This window comes from Sphaerodactylus townsendi, linkage group LG09 (genome assembly GCF_021028975.2).
Source record: "Sphaerodactylus townsendi isolate TG3544 linkage group LG09, MPM_Stown_v2.3, whole genome shotgun sequence".
Taxonomy (NCBI): domain Eukaryota; kingdom Metazoa; phylum Chordata; class Lepidosauria; order Squamata; family Sphaerodactylidae; genus Sphaerodactylus; species Sphaerodactylus townsendi.
Window position 1 is genome coordinate 16159610 of NC_059433.1, and position 22456 is coordinate 16182065.

The 22456-nt window shown below is 43.3% G+C and overlaps 2 protein-coding genes across 3 annotated transcripts in view; both read left to right on the forward strand.

Moving 5' to 3' along the window:
- The window catches only part of WRNIP1 (WRN helicase interacting protein 1), a 21505-nt gene extending 120 nt beyond the window's left edge, over positions 1-21385 (forward strand). Inside the window, exons 2-5 of the mRNA XM_048507362.1 lie at positions 6957-7180; positions 17372-17527; positions 19315-19394; positions 20510-21385. Of these exons, the coding sequence (XP_048363319.1) occupies positions 6957-7180; positions 17372-17527; positions 19315-19394; positions 20510-20785 (736 nt within the window). The 3' untranslated portion in view covers positions 20786-21385. The remainder of the gene's footprint in view (positions 1-6956; positions 7181-17371; positions 17528-19314; positions 19395-20509) is intronic.
- Positions 1-22456, forward strand: part of LOC125438692 (leukocyte elastase inhibitor-like) — a 164189-nt gene that overhangs the window by 89079 nt on the left and 52654 nt on the right. The gene's annotated exons all lie outside the window — the stretch shown is intronic.

Below are 22456 nucleotides of genomic sequence, written 5' to 3' on the forward strand. Positions count from 1 at the left end.
TTCGTCTGCATATGTGGCTGGCATCTTCAGAGGATCTGAATCAAGATGCCAGCCACAGATGCAGGCGAAACGTCAGGAGAGAATGCTGCTAGAACACGGCCATACAGCCCGGAAGCCACACAGCACCCCAATACCTGGAAACCAAGTAATTCATTCATTCTATTAGCAAGCCTTTATTGGCATCGACAACAGTACAACAGTAATAAAAAAAACGGATTAAAAAGCATCTACAATACAGGAAATAAATGTTAGGTCAAAGGAAATCTACTGCCGTTTAGTAATTTCCAGGAGAAAGTCTGCCACTATCATACAGAGAGAAGGATCAGAATTGTCCAACAAGTAGTGTAATCTAATTAAATCGGGGAGATGTAAACCAAGTAATTCTAACCAGGCAGAATTATTTGGTGAAATGTGTTGTGCTTCCAAGAGTCACAGTTTCAACCGAATTGGATTCTGCTGGGCGAGAAAAGAGGGGAAGGACATTTGGGAACAGATAGGGATTAGGTTTTTTGGGGGGGGGGAGGGGGACATTGGAGAATCGAGCTGCTGACTTGAAATATCCAATTGAATGCTCCCACTGATTTCTGTATCTTGTGGGATTCTTGCAACTCTGGTCATGCTGTGCTGTGTCTGTCCGTTGGGGATATTTCTTGTTTAGGGTCCATGTGTGAATGCATTTATTTATGACCTTCAGTGCAACCCGAAGCAGAGTCATGCCATTCTAAGGCTACAGTCTATTGACTTAGAAGAGCATAACTCCGATGAGGACTGAGGCCCCTTCCGCACATGCAGAATAAGGCACTTTCAATCCACTTTCAATGCACTTTGAAGCTGGATTTTCACAATCACAATAGACCTTTATTGGCATAAGGTATACAAACGTGAATATAAACCGTTATTAAACCACACAACACCCCAGTGATTCCGGCCGTGAAAGCCTTCGACAATACATTTTCCAGGTATTATTTCTATCACACCTTCTGATATTATCAGAACTGGTAAGTTGTTTGTAGAAGAGGGAACCAAAGACAACAATAAAAGTGATGTATTGTCGATAAATAAAAGTGATTCCGGCCGTGAAAGCCTTCGACAATACAGTTGTACATGCCGTCTATGAGTAGTTTTACATTCTAAGATCACACTTCATTTCTAAAAATATAACATAGATTAAAAAATTTTGACCATTCCATTGTACACGGGATTGTGAACAGATATAGTACAACTACACTTAAAAGGCAGGATTGAGATATTTCTAGCCATTCATTATTCACAGCCTATTTACTAAAAGGGTATAACCTTCCCCAGGATCTATAAATGGTGTATACCAATTAATACTATAAATTAATTAATTGCATTTCCATAAAATGCAATAAATAACAATGAGCTGGATTTTACTGTGTGGAATAGAAAAATCCACTTGCAAACAATTGTGAAAATGGGTTGAACGTGCATGATTCTGCATGTGTAGAAGGGGCCTCAATGAAGCACGATAAATCTGAATGAAGCTCAATACATCAGAAATCCAGGGGCAACTTATAGACCAACGATATGCATGCCAGCATGAGCTTTTGCGAGTCAGAGCTCACTTCTTCAGATGCAGTGAACAGAAAATCATATTCCATGTGTTGAATAAGGGAATTACAAAAGGAGCAGAGTGTGAAAATCAGACTGTCCGTAAAGAAATCTGTATCTTTCCCCTTTCGTAATTTTTCATCTTAAAAATATAGAACGTGTTATCCTTTCCTGGCATCTGACTTGGGAAAGCTCGCAGCGGAATACACATTGTTCTGCTGCAACAGACTGCTCAGGCTACCCATCTAGCAATAAGAACACGGTAGCTCAGTATTGGCAAGTGAGATGGAAGCTAGATCAATTTGCTCATGCCAGAGCTGTAACGAAGGTGTGAGGTTGTTCGTGAGTGAAGGCTGTCTGATTCTGCACTTTTTCTTTTCCGCACATGTGTTCTACTTGCTAATGACTTTTCGGGCACTTGATGAGCTGACAGTAAAATGAACCGCAGGTATAATCCTCCTAAGAAAGAGAATATATATTCCAAGAAATACTTAGGGTGGGGGGGGGGGGGGAGAGGGTTGTGTGCTTTTCGTTCTGAAGGTCACCGTGATTAGAAGCCAGCATGGTCAACGACTCATCACGGTGTCGAGCAGTGGTGTAGGAGGTTAAGAGCTCGTGTATCTAATCTGGAGGAACCGGGTTTGATTCCCAGCTCTGCCACCTGAGCTGTGGAGGCTTCTCTGGGGAATTCAGATTAGCCTGTACACTCCCACACACGCCAGCTGGGTGACCTTGGGCTAGTCACAGCTTCTCGGAGCTCTCTCAGCCCCACCCACCTCACAGGGTGTTTGTTGTGAGGGGGGAAGGGCAAGGAAATTGTAAGCCCGTTTGAGTCTCCTGCAGGAGAGAAAGGGGGGATATAAATCCAAACTCTTCTTCTTCTTCTTCTACTTGTGGCTCTGAATGGTAGATTCTTGCCTGAAGACAGAAATGAGTCCCCGTCACTTTCACGGGGGGGCCTTTGGTCTGTGTGTCTGTTCTCATCAGCGAAAGATGTATCCGTTCAAGTTAATCCTGTTGATGGCCCCGTTGAGGTTTTATCGCTAGACAGAAATGAGCTGTAGTTTTCCTTTGCCTTTCGAGTTGATATCCAATCTTGAGGTCAGCCAATGCCGGGTCCCGGGGTGTCCTCTTTGCCGGTTTGTTTATATTTTTGTCTCTACGTATCATTGGTTACAAAGTCCGAACATCAAGACCTGGTGTCCGATATGTCCTGCGTTTAATTTTGGAGACTGGCAAAAACACTGAATAGTGCAAGTGTAAGATGAGAGTATAGTTCTCGCCGGAGGTCACAAGTCGGTTAGGGTCTTGCCTTGCAATTGTTACCTCATGCAGGATAAAGGGCTGCCTGCCTGCACTGGTGTAGGGTGGGAAGGGCTGAATTTCGATATAGACTCAGGAGGAAGGGAAGGTGAAATAATGCATAGTTGCATGTGAATCGGTGAGGCTGAAATATGCTGTGCCTTTTGAGAAATTCCTGCAGAGAACTATTTCACCACAGGAGAATAGTTTTGGGCTTTGTTTTGTTTTTGTTTTGATTGGTAGTTTTGTATCACAGGCACTTCAGTTTATTTTTGCTGTTTCCGAGTTAGAAGAAGAACAGTTTGGATTTATACCCTTTCCCCTTTCTCTCCTGTAAGGAGACTCGAAGGGGCTAACAAACTCCTTTCCCTTCCTCTCCCCTTGTGATGTGGGTGGATTTGCGGTTAGTGATCTACTATAATAGTGGTGGCGAACCTATGGCACGGGTGCCAGAGGTGGCACTCAGAGCCCTCTCTGTGGGCACGCGTGCACAGAGTTCATCATGTGGGGGGCGGAAAATCACACACACACATCTAGGCTGGCCTGGGCCGCTGGGCATGACGTATAGGTAACCCTGTTAAGTGCTGTTAAACCCCACTGATTTTCATGGGAAGAACTAAAGCTCAATCCTTTACCTGGGAGTAAGCTTGGTTGCTGGCAATGGGGCTTGCTTCTAAACCCTCCTAAACCCTCACCCATTCGAAGCATTTCACAGTTGCTTCAAAGCAAAGCCACTAACTACCACCAAGCTTACTCCCAAGTAATGCGCGCCTTGGAGCCAACCATTTTTTTCTAAACTAAAACTTCAGTTAAATTGCCGTGTTGGCACTTTGTGATAAATAAGTGGGTTTTGGGTTGCTGTTTGGGCACTCGGTCTCAAAAAGGTTTACCATCACTGTACTATAAGTACCTAATATTAGGTTGAAATCCCACCAGTTCTCCAGTGGGCTCATAGTTTCATACCTGAACATAAAGTTTTTTGTTAGTTTTTTTAAAGTTAGTTTTTAGTTAGTTTTTAAGCTCCTCTCCATTCGGCCTTCACTTCATGCAAGTGTCAGGTTTTTCACTTCATGCCAAAACCACTTTGGTTTTTGAAAATGTCCGTCACCTTTGCCTTGATTATAAACTCAGCAGCATCCTTTGAGAATCAGCAAATGTATCACGTCCTAGTAATCCAGAAAAGCACAAATGCGAATATCCACTCTCAAGAGATGTGTTCTTGTTTGTGACTATGGGGGATTTACTGTTCTTCCTCCCAAATTTTTGGGAAGCTACCTTGAAATAGTACAGCAGCTTCAGTAGGCTTAGGAGGTAATAGGAAATGAATGAGATGTAATCGTTTCCCCACTTCAGTGAATTGCTGGACAGGCAGGGAAGAGCTGTCACAAAATGGTACAGTTGCATGGAGAGTGACTAGAATCAACACGGTTTTTGTGGATGACTTAAAATGTGTCAAGTCCAGCCCTTCCCCTCTATATGGTGACTTCTTACAGTCACCTGAAGCTGTTCTTCGTGTGGCCTGTTGTATGGGTTGGTTGCAGTGGCCAGGAACAGTGTGACTAGCCCAATATTTCATTATTTTAAAAGGTAAAGTTTCCCCTTCAGTCGCATCTGATCCTTGGGTACCACTGCAAGCAGTGATTTTATAGGCAAGCCGCCTTTGTGGGGTAGTTTGCCATTGCTTTCCCCGGCTATTCTTTACCCCCTAGCTATGAACTAGGTACTCATTTACCGACCAAGAATGGATGGATGGCTGACTTGACCATGAGCCAGCTGCCAGGACCCACAAAGGGCTAGAACCACTGGTTCTAACACAGACTGAAGCTCTGTTGTGCAAATTCTTCACAATTAGATGAATAAAAAGGAAAGAGTCAGATGGAAGAGAAAACTAATAACGAGACAGGTCTCCAAATCCCCAAGATTGTAGCCGTAGTGACGGTGCCAAAATTTAGTGCAGGCTGTCATTAGCTTGGAAATGTCGCTTTTTCTTTTAAACTATACCTTCACTTTGCAAATGCACTGGACAACCTACGCAGAGAGATGCAAAGATCTGTCTTTCCATTTTTAATTGCAGTGCAGTGACTGTGAAAATGTTAAGGGATCCCATCAGACAAATACTATCAAATTATTTTTATGGGCAGAAACCACTATGCTTTGGCACGCCAAATTCCCCAACAGGAGCTGTTTCCAGCTCTTGACTCACTATGTCTGTCTAACAGGGATTAGTGCATGGAGACTGGGATAATCAGCCATTCCTTACTGAGTACAGTGGCATTGAAAATAAACCCGAGATTGCCAGAACATCTTGCACTTCATTCAATGGAAGATTTATGAAATGGTCTACAAACAACCAGGGCAGCCAGCCAATTACAGGGAAAAATACTAAGTTGAGGAGCCATCTAAGCTTTGACTGATCGTATTTCAGCATGTAGAATTTATGTAGCCAAAACGTGAAGAAATGTGCTTTTTAAGATAATGAAGAGGGTATGGCTTAAGGCATAAAGAAAAGCATTCAAGCAGCCTATCCCTCCATCCAAAGGTCATTCACTTTCATGAAAGACTCTCTGCCATTTTTATCCCACTCCTTCTCCAAGGGCCTAAGGACAGAACACGTTATTCTCCCCTTCCCCGAATTATCCTCTCAAAAACTATACAAGGTATGTTGCAGACTGAGTGAAAGAATTGAGCACCTATAAGAAAACACTAGGCTGGCACTTGAGCCCTCAGGGGGAGGGTGGTATATAAAACTAATAATAAAAATTAAAAAAATCTTCAAATTGACAAAATCAATATTTGTCAGATTCAAAAGGCAGCCCTGCTGGGATCTGAACAAATACCACGTCAATATATTACAATGTCCGAGGCCTCTGGGTGAAGCTCAAATTGTAATGAAAGGCCAGCAACCAGCTGAAGAACTGGCAGCCAAGATATTACACAAAACTGATTAACTAAAACAAAGCATGAGGTAACAATAACAATGAACTGACAGGGGCTACCATGCCACAATCACCACTGAAATTCCCATTCATTGGCCACCACAGGAAATTAGAGAGATATAAATACTGAAATTGGCACTTCCACTCACAGAGTCAGGAGTTCTACCTCGTGCTGATGTTTACTGTGTGACCTACAGATAATTTCAAACACATCTTCGTAGGCATCACCCCCCCCCCCCTTTTTGACCGGGGTCCTGAGTTAGCTATTATGGAGGGTGCCTGGCTGGAGCCTCATGGTTTTTCATTCCCCGCTAACAGCTAATAAAACAAAATATATGATGCAACATCATTACACCAGAGATTCTCCACAATCTTAGCCATTCGTTTAAAGTAGCTGGTGGCCTTCATCCTTTAACAGTGCCATCGCAAGCAGAGAGATGCTCTTTGGAATCCTTTGAAGCGCAAGGGCTTATAAGGGTGTGACTTTGCTTAGGATGGTGCTGCAAATAGCAGATCTTTATCCTGACAGCTGAGCCGCAGACGTTGAAGAGGACAGAAGCCTAGAGAAATACAAAACGTATTGAACGTTTTCCCAGATGCTAGTTTGCGTGCATAGGCAGAGGTGAAAGTAGCCTACATTTCTTCCTGGTGCTGTCCCAGGGCTGGAAGTGAGACTTGAAGCAGAAGGAGGAAGGTACCATGTTTTTATAATTCTGTTCAGATTCAATAGAAACTTTCCGATAATAGTTCAGGAACTCTTCAGGTCGCAAAAAAAACAAACTTTGGTGGCTGGCTTGGATTCTTATAGTCTCCCTGTTTTATGTCTGTGGTTTTTATCATAAACATAAAAGGCAGTTCGCTATGGTCTCTTTGTTCATTGTGTGGCCATAAGTGTGCATATGTTTGGGATGATAAAGCATGCACAGCTATTTTAACATAGACTGGTGCTTAGGGCATGGTGCATAGATTACATACCATTTCTAGAACCCTCCTGACATTTAAGTACTGCAGCACTTCATAAGGATGAAGCTTAAATCCACTTGGCTTTACGGGCTGTGCAAAGACAGTATAGCCTTGTGAACAATGCATAGGTTGCTAGCAGGTCAGGTACCAATGAACAGCAATGTGGTACAATTTTCATTCCAGATCATGCTTCTGTATCGAGAGAAGAGCTGTAAACACCCTTGCCTACCTCTGTGATGGTGATGCAAGAACAGGATTGAATGGACTCCAGATGGCTGTCCAGGCCCAGCTAACTCAGTTGCCCCATCAGAGTAACGTGCATGGCTCTTCTGCTAATAGAATAGTCATAACAGAAGATCACATTAAGGAAGGACTCCAACGGTCCCACATTCTATATGATCGAGCAGGTGAGTTCTAGTATTATCATCCTGTTAAATAATTCTGTGGATAAACCTAGACTTCTGGTCGGATATAGACATTACATGGATGAACTGTATACTTTCTCAGTGAAATGAATCTGTGAAACAGTTTTAAACTCCCAGATCCCTTCCACACCTGCATAACAATGCACTTTCAATCCACTTTCAGTCCACTTTGAGGGTAGATTTTACTGTGTGGAATAGCAAAATCCACTTTTAAACAGTTGTGAAAGTGGATTGAATTTGCATTATTCTGCATGTGCGGAAGGGATCCCAGAGGGGTGGCTATATTCATGTCGCAGGAAAATGAAATAAAGGACATCACAGGTTTCTGTGTTTTTTTCTTCCAAGTGTTCCAACAGTTGAAGGGAGAAAGGATTACGCATCCTAGTTTTTCTGCGCACTGAATCAATGTAAAGCAAACATACACAGTTTGTTTATGTTTAGAATTTATACCCATATTACTAGTCTAGGGGGACTTTCAAAAGAACTTACAGTGCATGAAAACACAACAATAAAAAAATAAAACATGTCAGTGAAAACTATAAAAGAGCAAGCCAGCTCAATAAAACACCCAAAAACTGCAGGGGGAAAATACGTATGTTACCTCCTGAGGCCCAAAGCCTTCTTGGTCGAGAAAGTATTCGTTCATTATATAGTTGGGGTGCTGTGTGGTTTCCGGGCTGTATGGCTGTGTTCTAGCAGCATTCTCTCCTGACGTTTCGCCTGCATCTGTGGCTGGCATCTTCAGAGGATCTGATAGATGGCTGGCATCTTCAGAGGATCTGAATGCCAGCCACAGATGCAGGCGAAACGTCAGGAGAGAATGCTGCTAGATCACGGCCATACAGCCGGGAAACCACACAGCACCCCAGTGATTCCGGCTGTGAAAGCCTTCGACAATATATAGTTGTTGCTTTCCTGAGCAACAGTGTGGTAAGGGGGGGGGGGGGCATTGTTTCAGAAGAGTTACCAGAGTATTGTTTTGTCAATAAGGGCTCTGTTTGATAGCTGTTAAATAGATGCCCTAGATAGCCATTGCTGAAGAGAGAACCAACCAGGGCCGTCTTCCCACTGAACAGCTCACTGGGGCTTTCTGCACCTGTCTGAACAATGAGTGTGAATAATGAGTTGAGGCAGAATTGCTAGAGTGGGAACAAATGAGAGGAGAATGACAGATAAAATGTGCTGTGAACTCAGAGGGGCCGGGTAACACATACTGGTTTTCCCAATAGACTCCATGGCAGGCAAATAAAATGGCCTTGCTCTTCTCTAATAATAGCTGGTGACAATTGGTCTTTTGCCCTCCAGTGTGTTAACAATTCGCTATGAGTGCGTCCCTTTTTTTAAAAAAAAAAATCATTTTTGTGTTCTTCCAAAGAGTGCCTATATTTGTGCACTTACTTTTAGTTTGCTGTTAAGATTTTCTTTTTTGGATCTTCCTGTGTGCTTGGGTTGAGATTTTCCTTGCAAAGTAAAACGTGGTTTCAAAGTTTGTTTGATAATGAGCAGTATCAAGTGACTGGGCTTTTTGTGGGCTCACCTGTTGTGGGTTTCATGTTTGAATGGTTACCTGTGAAAATATTGCCTATACATAGACCGATGCTGTGTGAAACAGAAGGCATGCAGCCGTGTGGTCCCGATATCAAAGTACATCTAAATATGGAAAACGGTTCTTTTCTGCCCACCCACACCCCAGAATTGCAACTTTTGGAGTGCTACTTCAGTAGAACCAGTTTTTCATAATGAAAACTGCATGTTACTGTCAGATGTTTGCATTCTGGGGTTTGTTTGTGTAGTACAGTGGTTGGAACATTAGACCAGAATCTAGAAGCTGCGGATTCAGATCTTCCATTGCCAGCGAAACTTGCTGGGAGGCCATGAACCAGTCACACAGTCTCTGTGTGACTACCTCATAGGTTGTGACAATAAAGTGGAGGAGGGAAAGAACAATGTACAGTGCTCTGAGCTCATTGGTGGAAGACCAAGGTAAAAATGTAATAGATAACTGCATAGATCTAGGACTTGGAGATATAGTATGCTTACTATTCCATCACAAGTCTGGTCGGTCTTGCACTTCTATGCTATCTTACCTAAGTTCTATTGCTAAGCGTTCAACCTAAGTGCAGCCCGCTACGCCACTGGGATCGACGTGGTTTTGTACCAGCTTTGCCCCATGTAACGGTCAAATTTCTGACTCCAGTTGGGAACTACTACTTTTTCAGGGAACCATGCTCGAACTCAGCTCGATTCCAGTAAAGTGCGGAATCTCTGGTGCCAAGAGTCCGCCATTCAGCCAATCACAGCTGAGTGTTTCGGGCATGCGTACAGCTGACCTATCAAAAAACGCCACCTTCGTCCCTCCATTCCTGTGGCAGTTTTTTTTGTAACGTGTGTGGGGATAGATAGAACATGGCCATAGAACAGTAGCCAATCAGAACGGAGCGGCGAAGAGGCACAGGATGATTCCGCCCTCCGAGCTGGGATCAAGCTGGTTGCAGTGGGGAACAACAATGGCTTCAACCTAGGTTAGTACCCTTCTCAGGGAACTGGGTTGAACCTATTTTACTCGTGTGCGGAATCGCCCTTTGAGAAACAACAAGATCAGACTACTGATTTTGCAATTTGTTCACTGTTAAAAGTGGTCCTATTTAAACTCCAGCCCTAGAGCAATTATTAAATATCTAGCATGGCACATAGAAGACTATACCACAGTTATTAATGGGCATGTGCCCAATTGTTACTGAAGTTTATTTATATATATTAAATACTTAATAGAATATTTTGAAAGATGTACGTTTACAGGATTATTTTATTTTGATGGAGTTGTGTAAGAATATTACTTACAAGCCAACCCCACTTCCACCCCCACCCCCCATGTTCTAGTCTGAACCAATATTTGGTTAACATTTTTTAGTTGATCATTTTATTTTTGGTGTTCCTTTTTGGGGAAGAAACATTCAAATTTGCTTATGTCAAACTGGTTGCATATGAAGCGTCTTCATTTGATACCAGCTCTTGCTCAGTTCATGACTTGGCACCTTTATGTGTCACAAACACCGGTCGCTTCTGTCTTTGTGGTGACAGTCGGATTTGGAGACAGCACACTGAGGATTAAAGTTGTCATCTTGTGTTTAACTTCTTAGCTGCCGGTGTTCAAATAACTCAGTTCCTAGGACCACCAATTTAAAAAGTATTTTTGGTGGTAGGGCTGCAAAAGCCACTGTCCGTCGGTGCAGACCACTTTGGTCTAGGTCAGTGATGGCGAACCTATGGCACGGGTGCCAGAGGTGGCACTCAGAAGCCTCTCTGTGGGCACGCGCACACAGAGTTCGTCATGTGGGGGGGGGCGGAAAATCACACACACCCCACACACACATCTAGGCTGGCCTGGGCCACTAAGCATGACGTGCGCGCACTGCAGTGAGCAGGGAGGACTTGGCTGGCGGGCCTGGTGCCTGTGCTCTGGGTGGCTGCTGCCCATGGGGGGGGGGGCGGGGGGCAGAGGAGGCAATGATGCCAGAGAGGCACAGAGTGGTGCGTGCAGGACTTGCTGGAGGCTAGAGCAGGCTGACCCCTGCTTGAGTGGGTGGGGCGGAGGAAGAGGGAGCCAACTGTTTTTTTCTAAACTAAAACCTCAGCATTCAGGTTAAATTGCCGGGTTGGCACTTTGCGATAAATAAGTGGACTTTGGGTTGCAATTTGGGCACTTGGTCTCAAAAAGGTTCGCCATCACTGGTCTAGGTGGTCCTTAATAGTCCAAATGTAGGAAATTTCTAAAGAGAGAAAGGAAAGATTTGTCTTTCCCACAACTGCCACTTTTGAATTTTAACCATGACCTTTTGCACACATTTGTTCTCTTTGGGTCAAGTGTACATTTCTTTTGTGTCAGACTATCAATTGCTCATATGTTTTCTCGTCTTCAGAACTCTCTACACCACAGATCAGAGAGGCTCTGTGGTTTCCAAGAGCAGGAAAGGTGGAACGGCATGCATTTTGCTTCCTTTAGTTTTTTCCACTCCTTCCCACCTTTCCCCACCCGTGCAGGAGCAGTTCTGTTGGCATTTCTGCAGGATTGATAGGATCCCTTTTTGGAACTGATTTTCATTTTCAAAGCAGCGATCTATTGACGGGACAGCCTTTTTTTTTTTTAATTAAGAAACAGGTGGCAAACAACCACCCAAATCTAGAAGCATTCTCCTCAGGGGGCAGGCAGAATGGTATCTGGGCTCAGGGAAATCAGCAAGGCAGTTCCTTGCGTGTAAACAGGGAACTGGGAAGATCCCATTGCAAAGCACACAGCCACGCCAAAAAGTCCAGGTGGACAAAGGTATTATGTCTTTTAATGGCAGTTTGCTCTTCGGGAATTAACACTTGAAGCTTTTCATGCCATAGAGATAAATATGATAATCTGCTAGCAGAAGTTTAAAGACAAAGAAACAGACCAGGCATTCCCCCACACCCAGATGGTCACGTTATCCAATATTATCCACTGGGTCCCCCCAGCTCTCTCATCTTGAAGAAGTGTGATGGCCCCCATCTTCTCAACACACTGAGGCAGGAAAACAACTCAGTGACCTGTCTTGTCAGATCTTTTACGCCTATTTTCCTTCAGGGATTGAAGTATTTAAGAAATGGTAACATTCGTTGAAACTGAAGCACTTTTCCTCAGCCCCGTAACTGACCCAGAAAGTGAAAGATGCCCATTATTATAACATTTCTAGACAAACCCCTTAGCAAGGCACACAGAATAATAGTAAGGCGTATTTTAAACTTAAACAGAATCAAAGTTTATTGAGCAGAGTCAAGAAGGGAATGTAGATAGATAACTTAGAGGGAAGGAAAGGATCAGACAGAGCTCTGACAGAGCAATTCAGTATTTGGTTCAGACACTAGCTTAATGAGGTTGTACAGTTTGAAAGTTAGCTTAGATGTTATATTGCTGTTTCATAGATGGTACAGTAACTTTATAATGTTCTAGCTAATGGATTGTACACTCAGGGTCTAACTCAGACTGGCACTTCACACAGTATCCTCATAAGGCTCACCCTGTTTGAAAACCCTAAAATAAAACATAAATCACTCTCTCTGGAGGAAAATAAAGCAGAACATTAAATACTCCAGACTACTGGCCCCAGGAATTATTCTTCCCTCCCTCTAGAAGTTATACCGTATATACTCAAGTAGAAGCCAACTTTTTCAGCACATTTTTTATGCTGAAAAAGCCCCCCTCGGCTTATACTCGCATATATACGGTGATTCCAATATGGCAGCCATAGCTGGGGCTGCTGTGAGGATCCGGTAAGCATGTTGCTGCTTTTTTTCTAACTCACCAGAGAGCCGTAAAAACAAGCTGTAAGGACAGCCTTCATAACATTACAACAAAATAATGACAATGACAAAGGAGAGAGGAGGTTGGACACTACCAAATATGCAACTGTATTTAATTTCATGTGCATGCATATGGATAAAAGAATGGATTGTTTTGCAGGATGCGGAACTACTGGCGCTTGAAGCCTACAACATGCAAATGGGATGGCACGATAGACTTTGGCCAGACCCAAATAAAAAATACCAGTTATTCAATAACCATTATGTTAGAAGCCGACTGATTAAGATCTGGGATAAATACAAAGATATTTTTTACAGAAATGTTCCCCTTACTTATGGGTATCTCGAATGCAGTCTCTCCAATCAAAAGATAAAAACGAAGGCACACTCTGGCTAACATATGAGACATTATTAACATGCTATAACAACCATATCACCCTTAAAGAGAGAGATCAAATTATATTAGGGGAAGACAAATGCCAGTGGTTTGCTTACACCCAATTGTACCAATATTTCAAGAAGGATGAGCGCTTATGGGGATTTACGTTGAAACGAACGGCTTTTGATGATATAATAAGAAGAGACGGGAAAAAAAGCAAATAAGTAAAATATACAATTTATTATTAACATTAGATACAGAAGAAGAACTAATCAAAAACAGCATGATAGAATGGAGTAAAAATCTTAAAAGAAACATAGTATTAGGAGAATGGGAACAAATATGGAGAAATGCATATAGGAATATAGTGTGTATAGATGTTAGAGAAAATATAAGTAAGCTAATACACAGGTGGTACATTACTCCTTTGAAGATATCTAGAATAAACTGCAATTTCCTACCTATCTGCTGGAAATGTGGCACCGCAATAGGCTCCTTTTTCCACTCCTGGTGGACATGCGGGAAAGTACAGGGATATTGGACAAAAATACATAAAAAAACACAGCTGATTTTAAAGTTGAACTTTGTAATGCTCCCGGAAATGGTCTGTTGGGATTGTATAAAGATAAAAAACTTATATGTCACTCTAAATTATTAACTTACATAGCGTCTTCAGCTCGTATCGAACTGGCAAAGTATTGGAAGACATCCCAGATACCATCCATTTCAGACTGGTATAGTAAACTATGGACATACATGGATCTAGATTTGTTAACAGGAATAATACAAGCTAAAGATGCTGAAGAGGACTGGACATTACTGAAAGAATTTTTTAAGTCAATAACTGAAACACTGTAACATTGTTGCAAGATTATTGTATGACTTTGATTAATTTATCTGTTTTGGTTTTTTCCGGCGTACACCGCTTTAAAAATAAATATGTTTTTTAGTATAATTTAAAGCTAAGAGTGTAGAGAAGCTAGCTAAGGTAAATATAGTTAATATGAAAGGAAAATGTGACGAACGGTTGAAGTCGTGAACTGTCATATAGAATATATATAGGATCATAACAAGATAAACCTTGGTAAGAGGTGTACAATAATAATTTAAATATCTTTTAATTATGAATGTCAAATGACTGTACGTTTGTATTATCTTTTGAAATTTAATAAACATTATTTAAAAAAAAAAAAAGAAGAAACATTAGCCCAGGCAACAAATAATCACAAGGGTTGCTGGGAAAATGGAAACAAGACAATTGAGCAGTGTGGAATATAAATAAAAGCCTCTTTGAGTGAAAAAAAAAAACATTACAACTGTGTGTGTGTGTGTGTGTGTGTGTGTGTGTGTGTGTGTGTGTGTGTGTGTGTGTGTGTGTGCGTTACTAAGCGCATTTCTCTCCTAAGGGGTTATTGGTGCATTAATTTGTAGAGGAACACACAATTCTTCATATGGTAGTTTACTGCCAAATACTGATAAGGTTGAAGACAAAGACTTTCTTTGGAGCAGTGCTTCATTGGCATGGCTATGAATCCCAGAATTATTCTATATTTGGAGGAAAACAGTGGTTCATTTGTGTTCCTAGAGTGCTGGAAAGCTGCTCATCCCTAATGCAAACTCTGTTAAGCAACTCTATCTCATCTTGCTCCCAAATCTTCTGTTTTTAGCTGCTACTGAATCAAGTTCGAAGGCTTATACTCTGCCAATAAGTTTCCAGAAGTTTTTTGTGGTAAAATTAGGTGCCTAGGCTTATATCTGGGAAACCGGCTTCAATTTAGCATATACGTTATTCCTCTCTGGTTATATGTATGGCCACTTCAGCTTGGACTCCTCAATAGCTCTCCACCAGTTCACTCAATCTGAGTATTACATTACTTTCACACACAGAATACCAGCTGTCACACAGTAGAGCAAGTCAGTTTTTCACACAATGACTGCAACTACTCTCCTTTTGTACTGAGAAAAGAGACCCAGTGGTGCAATCCTAAACAGAATTTCATCCTAAATCCATTGAAGTCAATGGCCTTAGGAGGTAACTCGGTTTAAGTTTTCACTTTTATGTCTTGTGGAAACTCCTTGCTATTTTACCAACTTTACTAAACCACAACCTGTTTTATTGGACACATGATTTGGAACTGTTAACAGGTGGGCATTTTGAAAACACTTCTGAGGATATTCAGTACCAAAGGTTTCTGTACTCCAATCCCCTCATATGGGGACATCTTTTTTTTAACTGAGAAAGAAGAACGCTTCCTTCCTGTTCTACTATTTCTCTCCAGGATTTATCCCATGCCTTTTATTGATATTTATGTAGTGATTTTTTTTTCATTTCACCTCAACTCAATCAAAAATAATCTCTTGTGTTTTTGAACGCTGTTGTGTTTTTAAAAGAAAAACGTGCCCGCTGAAGAAGATAGGCTACACTTGGCTTTTAACATATTTAAAGGCCGTTTTAGATTCAGGAGACCAAGAGACGCCATTCCCAAGGCTGTGATGAGACTCTCAGCTGCTTGGTTTATTGCCGCCAGCTCAAGTTGAAAGCCGTTGTGGCAGGCCACAGACATGCTGTTTATATTGGCCTGATGATGATGGCATACCAGGGTGTTCTTTGTGTGGAAGACTCTTAAAAATAGCTGCCTGCCAGCCTGGTGTGTTTCCAGGAGAAGGCACCCTTCTGAGGTTTGGAGGGGACAGCTCTAGGAAATCACACTGAATTAGGGTTACAGGTTTACGCCTTTCAGAGTCAAGATAAAATTTCACCTTTTAAGTTTAGAAACAGTATGAATGTGGCCCTTGTCCACAGACAGAGTTATGTCGTGTTTGTATGTGATAGGATATCGTACAACAGGAAGCCATGTCAGACTGAGTAAGGAAAAGTGTAAAACAGATGCTCTCTTAAATAATTTTGGCACCTTTGCTTTTGAGAGGTTGCTCAGCAGAACCACAGAGCTGACAGTCTTGGAGATGTCACAGGAGGACCTGAAGACAGTAAGATCCAGCCTGAGTTCTTCTAAGCTTTTAAAAGTGTCCTACACCAAGAGGGCCAGGGTGGCAGAGTTTAGAAACTGTACAACTTAACAGTGAAGACTGCTGAGGTGCACTCTAGGTACATTAAGGAGTGATTCATTGAGCCCATAAAGATGAAAAAGAGGAGTTTGGTTTTATACCACCTTTTCTCTCCTGCAAGGAGGCTCGAAGGGGCTTTCAAACTCCTTCCCCTTCCTCTTCCCACAGCTGACTCCTTGTGAGGTAGGTGGGGCTGAAAGAGTTCCAAAGAACTGTGACTAGCCCAAGGTCACTCAGCAGGGATGTAGGAGTAGAGAAACAAATAAGAGTCTACTGCTGGTGTGGAGGAATGCGGAATGAAACCCAGTTCTCCTGGATGGAGGAATCCATCTTGTTGGGTTTTCCCCACGCTTGATCTGAGGGGCAGGAAAGATACTTTGGTCACTTCCTGTCCGGTGTTGGCTCCAAAAGTCCCCAGTATCTTTCCTGCCTCATCAGAGGGTGCAGCAAAACTTGTAGGCTCTGTCTTTTGTCCTTTGTCAATCTGTGAATTCCTTAGTCTGTCTTCCGTGTGTGTTGTGGGGTTGTGAGGCTTTGGTCTCCCCCACCCCACTTCCCGCATTTTAGTTCATTTGTTTATTTGTGTGGGGTCATGAGGCTTCGGTCCCCCCCATCCCCCCTTGCTCCTTGTGTGTGTCTGTAGTGGGGTTGTGAGGCTTCGGTCCCCCCCCCCACTCCTTCCTTTCACCCGTTGGTGTGTGTGTCTGGCATGGGGTCGCGAGGCTTCAGTCCCCCCCCCCCCGCTTCTCTTTATCTTCTGTCTGTCATGAGGTGGTGCAGCTCCAGTCCCTCCCCCAACTCCCTCCTGTCTCACTCTTGTGCCTTTGATTTCCCCATGCTAAACTCATTAGCACCGACTAGAAAATGGCATCGGAGCCACACACCCCCACCCCCCCCCCGAGACGTCTTCATCCGATCCGCGGCCAAAAACACCAGGGCCGCCAGTCGCGGATCAAAGCCTTCCCCGCACAGCCGTCCGGCTGAGAGGGAAGAGCAGGGCGGCAAGACTCCGAGCAGCCTCTCAGCTAGCCAGCAGTCTTTTACTGCGTTGGTCGGCCGTAGCCGTGACTGATGCCACACCGCCTCGGCCGAACCCGGGACAGGCGGCCTCATCGGGAGAGAGAGGGAGCGCCAGGCCCGCGACCTGCACTCTCCAGGCAGCTGGGATCGCTCCCCTGTAGGCCGCAACACTCACGCTGCGTCACCTCAGTGTCCTGCGCTTTTCGCCTTCCCACCAAGTGTCAGGTGAGCGCCTGCACCTTTGGAAGAGCACAACATTGTATCACAATTAATTTCAAGCATGAGATGGTCATTGAGGACTCCCTTTCGGTGACTCTGGATAATTGACCCAGATGACCCAGCTACTGTAATACTCATTGTTTTTTCCCTCTGTTTCTAAATAGGTGAAGAACATTATAATTGCATTTCTGCCCTCCACAAATCTATGCGAGGCTCAGATGAAAATGCTTCTCTGTACTGGCTTGCCCGAATGCTTGAAGGTGGGGAGGACCCTCTGTACGTGGCAAGAAGATTGGTGAGGTTTGCAAGTGAAGATATAGGTGAGTAACTTGAGAGAACCGTGCGGTGGAGTATTCTGGTTTAAAATAAGGCTTCTTCAACCTTCAAAGCCTCTGTCAACAGAATAAGTCGCTTTTAAGGAGATAACTCACAATAGTTATCTGGCTTTTTAATGGCTGTCCCTGTGAATGGATATTTGGTCCACAGAAACATGAAGTGTACTTACATGTGTATCAGCCATGAAATCTTATTTGTGTTTGACAAATTGCCAGCGTGGCGTAGTGGTTAAGAGCAGGTGGATTCTAATCTGGACAACCAGGTACTCTCCTCCTTGATTTCCCATTCCTCCACCTGAGTGGCAGAGGCTTATCTGGTGAACCAGATGTGTTACTGCACTCCTACATTCCTGCTGGGTGACCTTGGACTAGTCACAGTTCTTCGGAACTCTCTCAGCCCCACCTGCCTCACAAGGTGTCTGTTGTGGGAAGAAGAAGAGAAAGGAGCTTGTAAGCCACCTTGAGTCTCCTTAAATGAGAGAAAGGTGGGATATAAATCCAAACTCTTCTTCTTCTTCTCTAAATAGTGTTGGTCCTTCTCGGTTGTATGTTGATCACACTGTTCTATTTCTTTATTTTTAAAAAGGCATCAAACGTTGAACCGCTTGGAGAACTGACATTCAAATCACAGTCACAGTTCTTCGGAGCTCTCTGAGCCCCACCTACCTCACAGGGTGTTTGTTGTGAGGGGGGGAAAGAAAGGAGTTTGTAAGCCCCTTTGAGTCTCCTTACAGGAGAGAAAGGGGGCAGGACATGAATCCAACTTCTCCTCCTGCTCCTGCTCCTGCTCCTCCTCTTCCTCTTCCTCTTCTTCTTCTTCTTCTTCTTCTTCTTCTTCTTCTTCTTCTTCTTCTTCTTCTTCTTCTTCTTCTTCTTCTTCTTCTTCTTCTTCTTCTAATGGTTAACTTGGCAGTCTTCAAGGCACCAGAAATTACCAGGAAAATGAAACTTCTGGCCTTTCAAAGCTGTGTTCTCTTTTGAGTAGCTGGTTTATGAGCTGATCCTGTGAACTCTTCCATTATGTTCTGGCCATTGGCCTTCCGTGCATGAACACTGCTGTGTCAGGTTCCCTCACAGTATCAGTAGTGGCATTACTGCTCTGAGAAGAACCCACTCTCCAGCTTTTTGTGTACTCTAGCCCCCCAAGGCCATTTCATGCTTTCCACATATAGTCATAGACCAGCCATTCTCAACCAGGGTACCGTGGTACCCTGGGGTGCCATGAGCATGTCCCAGGGGTACCGTGGCAACACTACTACCCCGCCCCTCCTCATTTTTGTGGTGTCTCCCACCGGCGCCAGCAAGGACATGGAGCTGGCCCATGGGGCAGGGCCTGCCACAAGGTCAGCAGCCACCCCCACCCCCCCGTGCTACCCTTCACCCTGGGAGGGGAAGGTGGGGGTGTGTGGCAAGCAGGGGCAATGGGAGGGGAAGGTGGAGGGTGGCGGCAGGGGTACCATGAGATATGAAGAGTGAGGTCAAGGGTACCCTGACCTCGAAAAGGTTGGGAAACACTGTCATAGACTGACACCATGGTCTGAGAATGATGCCTTAGTTAATGTTCTTTAAGCCTAGCTGGGTGAACCTCTATAATCAGGCAAGATTTTGGACCCTCCACTTCAACCCTACAGCGGTATTACCACAACAAATACAGGCCATTTATTTAGTGCATGAATAGTATAAGGTTTTGCTTCCCATCTGAAACTGCATGTACAGGTACATTTGGAGTATTTATTCCTGATTTTGGTGTGTCCTTTTTGTTGTTGTTGCAGGACTGGCTGATCCCTTGGCCTTAACGCAGGCAGTGGCTGCTTATCAGGGCTGCCACTTCATTGGAATGCCAGAGTGTGAGGTAATTACAGATTCACTTGGGCCTTTTCCTTTCCCTTCTCAGTCTTGTTTCCTTCAACTTTATCTAATCTACTTTATCAGTTCTTCCTGTTGACTTCCTCTCATATTTCCTTGACCTAAAGTGCACCCTAATCTGGAGAACTGGGTCTGAAGGGTCTCTTTGTGAAATTGGATTGATAACAGCCATCTCAGCATCCTCCTCCTCCTCCTCATTATTATTAATAATAATAATAAGAGTTTAGATTTATGCCGTTTTCCCAGCCACGCGTTTCAAAGCAGCTTTCAAACTCCTCCCCTTCCTCTCCCCACAACAGACACCTTGTGAGGCTGGTGGGGCTGAGAGAGTTCTGAGAGAATTGTGACTGGCCCAAGGCCACCCAGCAGGCTTCATGTGTAGGAGCGGGGAAACAATTCTGGTTCACCAGATAAGAGTCCACTCATGTGGAAGAAAGCGGAATCAAACCTGGTTCTCCAGATTAGAGTCTACTGCTCTTAACCTCCACACCATGCTGGCTCTCAACAGCTGTGTTCTAGGTTTGGTGTAGTAGCTGTTTTGAATTAGCGACTGAAAGCTGAAACGCACGAGCACACTACTCACACGGTGTAGGGGTACCAGATCAGATTGCTGGACTGTATTTGTGTGTGTGTGTGTGTGTGCGTGTGCATGTGTACCACTCAAACATCTCCCCTCCCAACTGCAGTCTGAAATGGCACAGATTGTCTCACCCCATTCTGCTGGTGTGTTTTAGCTCTGAGCTTACACCTGCTGCCATTTTAAATGGGACTTGATGAGCTTCTAATCTATGCATCTGTTTTCGCAATAGCCCCGTGGTCACTGTAACGGTGAAATGGTAAACGGAGGATACTGACTGTATGCCATCATCACTTGGTAGCACGTGACTGCCTTTTTTTCTGGGATAACGCAGAGCAGCTGTTCAAGGCCAGTTGGATTTGCTATCAAGTGACTTGCAAGTAGCAAGAACCTGAAACGGAGTGAAGCTGAGATACTCAGATTCGGTTCAGTGGGTGTGGTGGAGTTGGGAGTCTCAACAGCCTGCCTTTGGACAACCCCAGATCATTTGTGTCTTACAGGTCCTACTCTTTTGTGTCTTCCAGGTCCTACTTGCCCAGTGCGTTATCTACTTTGCCAGAGCGCCAAAATCTATAGAGGTGTACAGCGCATACAGCAATGTCAAGACGTGCCTAAGAAACCATGAAGGACCTCTTCCGCCTGTTCCTTTGCACTTAAGGAATGCGCCTACCAGGCTCATGAAGAACATTGGCTATGGTAAAGGGTATAAATATAATCCCATATTCAAGGAGCCTGTTGATCAGGAATATCTGCCTGAAGAACTAAAAGGGGTCAGCTTTTTTGGAGGGAGTAGAATGTAATGCTAACTGTGATGTTCTTCCCCAAGCACTGTACTAACACAAGCACACAATGTTAATTATGTAATTTCTTACCATTTTCTAAAACCTCTGCATTTCCTGAGCTGATAGTATTGAATCAGTTTGCTCATAAGACAATGTACTTTTTTTTACATATGCATTGATTTGGTGCTATGACAACAGACTGTTTGACTGAGGATGAACCTTTTTATCCTAGGAGGAAGAATATATACAGGAAACTTTGGACATGACATGTATTAATATTGGCTGAACCCATCCTGTAGTTTTAAGATTATCTGAAATTATTGGATCGTAAACCAACATATACAGTTTAGATAGCAGTCAGTTCTTCTAAAGTTAAAACATTTCTGGCTAAAGTTAGGCACTGTTAACATCTATCTGTACGAACACACAGATTAAGAATGAGAATAGCAGTCTCAAAAATCAGTGGGGTTTAAAAGGGCTAATTGTTTATTGTTTCAATTTACTTTAAATTGTGAAAGGCGAACAAAGGAAAAATGGATGAAAAAATATTGCAACTATAATTTAAATGTCAAAGTATTTTCGATATGGAATTTGTAAATAAAGTTGATTTTAAAGGTTTTAGTGTGTTTGATTAGACCTTAGCAGCAGCCATAACAGTATTTTATGTGCCTTCTTATTTACCACTTAATCACCTTTTCTACAAATGCCTATAATTCCAGTGTTGCTGAGAAGAGAAAAAGTTTGATGCATTATTGGTGAGTTATTAGTTTACACTGGCAATAGTGGAATAATTATTGAGGAACGATGCAAAAATTTGGTGCGCTGTAATCTTGGCCCAAGATTCTCTTGGACAGATGGTACCATAGCCTGTGCTATAAACCAGAATTCCCAGACCATGTGATAGAATCCTCTGTTGTGGACTCGTCTTTAAGAAAAGTGGTTCTTATCTGCTCACAATCTAAAAGCAAAAGTGAAGAGCACTTCCATTTCAATTCAGAAATGTCCAACGTTCAGGTGATGCTGCTGCAGAGAAGCATGGTTGGAGAAGCATGGTTGGTAGCATTTACAGTGTTGTATTATGAGGGGAAAAGTCAACAGTCTTTCACCAAATGTGTATAATAATAATAAGTAGCGTGCACTTATTAATATTCTCTGTGGAGCCAGATGCATGAGAAACTTGGGCCTTTACAAAATCTTTTGGAATTTACTGCAACGAAGGTGAAAGTAGCTACTTCCGGTTCTGTCTACTTGGAGGAGCCATTCCTTCTTGCCCAGTTCTTTATCCACTGCCACAGCAGTAGGAGTGTGAATAATTTTCTCTCAAAGACATCTCTGTGAGCTAGGCCTTACTCCTTTTATCTTTCTATATATTCGTAGTTTTCTCTCCTTCATTTTTTTCCTTTTTTTCTCCATTTCCCCACAGTGGATTATAAATCCATGGCACCACAAATCGAGTTGTATCAGTTTCTGTGATGCAGGAGTGAATTGCCCAGTACTGGAGTACATGCTTTTCTGCTCAGGTGAAGAATACTGGAATTAGTTCCTATCTCTGGAACATACCTGGGAATATCACTGGGAACAAAGAGTTTGTCTTGCTACCCCAGAGTTCAGCCATAATTGTGGTGTTCACCTCTCTAGTATATTCCAGTTATTCTCATTAACTAGAATTACTCTTTGCTGCCACCAGCA